Source organism: Geospiza fortis, unplaced genomic scaffold (assembly GCF_000277835.1).
Source record: "Geospiza fortis unplaced genomic scaffold, GeoFor_1.0 scaffold178, whole genome shotgun sequence".
In the NCBI taxonomy this organism is placed as follows: Eukaryota; Metazoa; Chordata; class Aves; order Passeriformes; family Thraupidae; genus Geospiza; species Geospiza fortis.
The window spans coordinates 811,009-817,413 of NW_005054466.1; the positions used below are offsets into that span (position 1 = coordinate 811,009).

Sequence of the window (6,405 nt, forward strand, 5' to 3'; positions counted from 1 at the left end):
TTGGCCTCCAACATGGACAAGGAACACGGGGAAAAGATGAAATAGAGGGAGAGATGAAACACAGGGAAAAGATGAACCCCAACTGCTCTAGGAAGCGTGTGAGCCCCTCATCACCAGGTTGGGAGAGAGCAGGATCAGGCCATCATCGTTTTTCTCTACTTCTCAACTCACCTGCTGTAGGAGAAACCATCTTTGGCTCAGGATTTTTTTCCCAACAGTTCATCTTTCCTGCTCTTCCACAGGTTTTCCCCCTCACAAAAACCCCCTGAAACTGAATTTTCTGATTTAATTCCTTCCTCCACCTTGCTCCCCACCCCACCTCATTATGTTTTGCACAGCGCAAGAATTTCACCCCGTGTTCCTTCTCTGTGCTTCTGTGGTCGCTGCAGGTGGGCTGTAAAGTAGCTGTCACCTTCTTCCTCTACTTCCTGGCTACCAATTACTACTGGATCCTGGTGGAAGGGCTCTATCTCCACAGCCTCATCTTCATGGCATTTTTCTCAGAGAAGAAATATCTCTGGGGATTCACATTATTTGGCTGGGGTAAGTCATGGCTGCTCCTGGAAGAGCCTCCAGGAGGTGGTTCCTGAAGGAAACTGTGGATGTACAGAAATTTGGGAGAGGGGATGGAGGCAGGATGAGCAACTCTTGCAAGGACAGGCTTTCCATCCTGGGATGTGATAATTTTTTTGTGGGGAGTTTTGAATAAGTTAGAGATGGGACTTTTGAGTTTTGAAAAATAGGACTTTAAAAAAAAATCACAAGGCCTTTAATTATAAGACTTTTTAAGGAGCTATTGATTAATAAAACAGTATTAATAAAATATTTATATTTTAAAGTTAATATTTTAATATTTTACAGTATTAATATTTACAGTATTAATATTTAAGTATTACAGACATATTACAGTATAAACTTTCTTAGTTAATTACATTACACAAACTCATAATACTAAATTCTAATCTTTTTGTTTACTTCTATAACTACTTTCATTTCTTCTATATCTTAAACTCTAAAACTCTAAACTTTATTTTACTTAGTTTAATGTGTCTTTACTTTAAACTATAAATCTACATTTTATTTTTAATACCTAAATTTAAAAGCTTTTTCCAAAGTCTTAAATCAAATCCCATGTTTAACTCTAAACTTTGACTTACGAATTCAAAATTCTAATAATTCCTTATATTTCGAATTCCAACACTGGGAAGCCTTTATCATTCCGGAATTGTGGTGTTACCATTCTGGAATTGTGGAGTTATCATTCCGGAATTGCGGTGTTTCCATTCTGGAATTGTGGTGTTATCATTCTGGAATTGTGGGGTTATCATTCCGGAATTGTGGTGTTACCATTCCGGAATTGTGGTGTTATCATTCTGGAATTGTGGGGTTATCATTCCGGAATTGTGGTGTTACCATTCTGGAATTGTGGAGTTATCATTCCGGAATTGCGGTGTTTCCATTCTGGAATTGTGGTGTTATCATTCTGGAATTGTGGGGTTATCATTCCGGAATTGTGGTGTTACCATTCCGGAATTGTGGTGTTTCCATTCTGGAATTGTGGGGTTATCATTCTGGAATTGTGGGGTTATCATTCCGGAATTGTGGTGTTACCATTCCGGAATTGGGGTGTTATCATTCCGGAATTGGGGTGTTACCATTCCGGAATTGTGGTGTTACCATTCTGGAATTGGGGTGTTATCATTCTGGAATTGTGGGGTTATCATTCCGGAATTGTGGTGTTATCATTCTGGAACTGGGCTGTTTTCACTGTGGCTCTCCCAGGCTCTCCAGAAGGATCAACCCAGGATTGGAGACGCGGCACAAAGAGCCAGGGAATCCCAGGATGGGTTGGGGTTGGGAGGCACTTCAAATCCCATCCATTCCCACCCCTGCCTTGGCAGGCACACCTCCCATCATCCCAGGTTGTTCCAAGCCCCAAGGTCCCACCTGGCCTTGGACACTTCCAGGGATCCAGGGACAGCCACAAATCTCTGGTGGTGCCTCACCACCCCCAACATTTTGTCACCCTTCCTGGGCAGGAAATGTGAGGGCTAAATTTGGGATGAGACAGCCAATTTCAGGGATTTATCCCCACCTCTTCCCGGGATCTCCTGCTGAGAAACCAGTGCTGAGTGGAGGGGCAGAAATCTGTGTGAGGTTTTGAGCATCTGCTCCCAATGAGAGCCCCAAGCTCTGATTTCCTCCCTCAAACCTCAGCTGGTTCAAATCCTTGAGGCCTCCAGAGCCTTGGAACACCACTGGAAACCTGCAATTTGTGGGGAAGAGTTTTTTATTTTCCTTTTCTTTCAACTTGGGCATCTTTTCCCTGAGTAACGAGAAAGGGGCGGGATGTGGGTGCAGGGAAGGGGCTCATTAGGAGAAGACGTTTTGGGCACGCACATTTCGGAGGAGAATGGGATTTCTGTTCACTCCTGGCTTTAATTTTGGCTTCCCAGGAGTTACGAGGTGCTGGGACAATAAAACAACTGCCCACAGTTGTCCCGGAGCCTGGAGGTTGGGAGGAGAACAGGGAATGTTTCCGATGATCCCTGAGGATGTGAGGAAGGATAATGGGGTGTGGGTTTAAACAGAAATTAGCAGGAAAACCTGTCCAGAGGTCCAGGGGGGCTGTGGTTATCTGGCACAGCCCCACTTCCCAAATTCCATATCCCAAATCCACCTGGCCACATCCTGACTGCATTTTTAGGACAAGGTTGAGGTGTGCACCACCCCTACCCCCGTTCCAGAATGAGATTTTTATGGAAAAAAGTTGGTGGCTCTCCCTAACGGTGGAGCTTGGAGCAAGGCAAGGAACCCAGAACCGAGATCATGAAGGATTGCAGATTTTTGGGATTCAATACTGCAGGGCAGGGCTCTCTCCAGCCTTTCTCCTTCCCCAAATGAGGAAGAAGCTGCCTCCAAACCTCCTGTTCAGCTGCTCCATAGGTCAGAAACTGCCGGTGCTGACAGATGATAAAGATGGGAAGTGTGAATATAGAAATATTCCAAAGTGGGAATCCATCTCTCAGGAAAAGCCTGGTCCTGGACAGCTGGAAAAATGTTGGGAAAAACAACAAATTAAGAGACATTTGATGGGGTTTGGAGCAACCTGGGACAGTGGAAGTTGTCCCTGCCCTTGGCAGGGGGTGCAATGAGATGGGATTTCAGGTCCCTTGTCACCCAGATCATTCTGGGATTCTATTTTGGGGATTTGGCATTTCTTATCTCAGCTGCTGAGGGCCGGAGAGGGCTTTGGATGGCACCTCTTTGCTAAAGCAAATGAACAAAACCCCAACTAAATTAAATTAGAAAAGAGAAATAAACTCATCTTCCTCCAAACCTTCAGGCTCTGTAAAAATTCCCTCTCAAAAAAAAAATAACATTAAACTGCAAAGAGCAGACTTGAAGAAGCAATTCCCCAGAGGGAATTCGGGAGGAGAGGGAAGCAGCTGGAAAATAATGCCATGTGTTTAACAAGCAAAACCAAAGGGGAAAAAGCTGGGACGGGCAGGGATTGCTCTCGTTAGCTCTCCCAAGCTCTGCCAGGGAATAATCATTTTATCAGAGCGACCACAGGGCTGGAGTCACACCTGTCACAACAGCCAGCATCCCTGGGCTTCCAGGAGCCTGAGGCTGCCCCGTGGAAATTCCTCTGGAATGAGAACACACAATCCCTCCGGGGGCAGTCGGGATTGCTTTGTTTGGATTGGGATGATGATGTCCACACAGGCACCCGCTCAGGCGGATTGTTTGGATAATTTTTGGGCACTGGAAAGGGCAAACCAATCCAGGAGCCACTGGAGACAGTGGAAAAATTCCAGTTCCCTGCAGCGGGCACTGGATCCTGCCCACACCGCAGCAATGAGTGACAGGGAATCGGGGATAAATAGTTATTCCACAGAAAAGACGGATTCGCCCCCAAAACTGGAATATCCTGGCAATAATCAGCATTGAATTTGTCCTGCCTGGAAATCTCCAAGGTGGAAACAGGGAGCGAAAATCACCCTGAAACATCTTATTTCTGGGAAAAGCGAGACAAAGAGCAATTCTTTGATGTCATCTCCATGGATTTCTGTCCAGTATTTTCAATCCACATCCTCACTGGCACAAGCTCCATCAAAGTCCTCAACTCCCTTCTTCCAAGGGAGACCCTGCTGATGGAAAGGAGCTCATTCCATGCCAGCACCCACCCAAAATAAATAAATAATGACATTATGGGCAACAATAAATCCCTTGGGAGACTCCCAGCTCCCTGCAGCTGTTTTTTGAAGGAAGTTTAGGAGCCATGACCAATAGCCAGGAAACCCAAGCTGATTCCATTGGCGTTTTCCCTTCACACCACGTTAATTCCCACACACACGGCTGGGCTGCCCTGGATTTCAGCAAATTGGGGATTGCAGGGACACCTGGAAAAGATAAAAAGGATGGTGGGAGGTGCCCCGAAAATCCATGATGATGATGAACCCTGCATGTTTATCCAAGCAGGAATAATCCTGCCCTGAAAAATATGTACCAAGCAGGACCAGAGGCCTTAAAAGTATTCTTGTTATTCCCATTAAACATCAGGAAAAAGAGACACAGAGGGACTCATAAAACACAGGCATTGTTCCTCAGAGAAGCTTTTAAATCCCAGGGAATTGAGACCAGAATTCCCAGACCTACACAAGGTCTTTATTCCTAAAGTCCCTTCCAGCAGTCGCTCCACATGCATGAAACCCATTTTTCCAGCTGCTGGGAGACACAGACACAGGAAAAGCCCTCAAGGGGGTGGGGTGGGGTGGCCAGCAGAGCTTTCCCATTTTCCGGCTGCTGGGGAGATTCCTGACTTTATAGCACCTGCATTGTACACACTGTGTGTGTGGCTGGAAATGCACAGCGCATACAATGTGGATTCTGTACAAGTCGCTCACAGCACGGCGGGGGCTGGGCTGGAGTCAGGGGGCACATCCATCCATGCATCCATGTATCCATGCATGCATCCATCCATGTATCCATGTATTCATGTATCCTTATATCCATCCATCCATCATCCATCCATCCATCCATCCATCCATCCATCCATCCATCCATCCATCCATCCATCCATCCATGTATCCATGCATCCACCCATCCATGTATCCATTCATCCATCCCTGTCCCCATCCATCCATCCATCCATCGATCCATCCATCCATCACCCATCCCTCCATCCATCCATGCATCCATCCATCCATCCATCCGTCCATCCATCCATCCATCCATCGATCCATCCATCCATCACCCATCCCTCCATCCATCCATGCATCCATCCATCCATCCATCCGTCCATCCATCCATCCATCCATCGATCCATCCATCCATCACCCATCCCTCCATCCATCCATGCATCCATCCATCCATCCATCCGTCCATCCATCCATCCATCCATCGATCCATCCATCCATCACCCATCCCTCCATCCATCCATGCATCCATCCATCCATCCATCCGTCCATCCATCCATCCATCCATCGATCCATCCATCCATCACCCATCCCTCCATCCATCCATGCATCCATCCATCCATCCATCCGTCCATCCATCCATCCATCCATCGATCCATCCATCCATCACCCATCCCTCCATCCATCCATGCATCCATCCATCCATCCATCCGTCCATCCATCCATCCATCCATCGATCCATCCATCCATCACCCATCCCTCCATCCATCCATGCATCCATCCATCCATCCATCCGTCCATCCATCCATCCATCCATCGATCCATCCATCCATCACCCATCCCTCCATCCATCCATGCATCCATCCATCCATCCATCCGTCCATCCATCCATCCATCCATCGATCCATCCATCCATCACCCATCCCTCCATCCATCCATGCATCCATGCACATGTTGGGGTTTTTAGGGATAACTGTTTTCCCCTGGGTGTTTTATCGTTGCTTGGGACCTGGAAGTCGGCACAGGGTTAGCAAGAATGGGAATTGTGTCTCTTCTGATCAGGACAGGCAAGAGAGGAACAGATTCCTGTCAAGTATATCCAAATCTCCAAAAAAATCCATCCTTCAGACTTAGAGCTTCACTGTAGTGGGAATATCCAATATTCCATGGACAGCCTTTCAACATGGCAGCTCCTCAGTGGATATAAACTGAAAGAGCACCAAAAACTTCAATCCGTTTAAACCTTGGATGGTTTTCCAGAGCCTGGAATGGGTGGATGGCAGGGAGGAGGAAAGAGCTGGTGCCTGTCACCTTCCCTGAGCCCTCACTTCCCTCTCTCCAAGTTCCCAGTGCGACAGGTCAAGGATTTTCTTCCCAGTACCAGCACAGGGAATTGTGGAACGGGATGAATTCCTTATAAATGTGGCTTTGTAGGAGCGCTGGGCCTGAGTGAGGCTCTGTGTTTAATTATTTATGCTTTCTT

The 6,405-nt window shown here is 46.8% G+C and overlaps 1 protein-coding gene across 1 annotated transcript in view; it reads left to right on the forward strand.

The window, feature by feature from the left end:
* PTH1R (parathyroid hormone 1 receptor) overlaps positions 1 to 6,405 on the forward strand; it is a 94,024-nt gene that overhangs the window by 74,637 nt on the left and 12,982 nt on the right. The window contains exon 8 of the mRNA XM_031062805.1: positions 390 to 543. Within this exon, the coding sequence (XP_030918665.1) occupies positions 390 to 543 (154 nt within the window). The remainder of the gene's footprint in view (positions 1 to 389; positions 544 to 6,405) is intronic.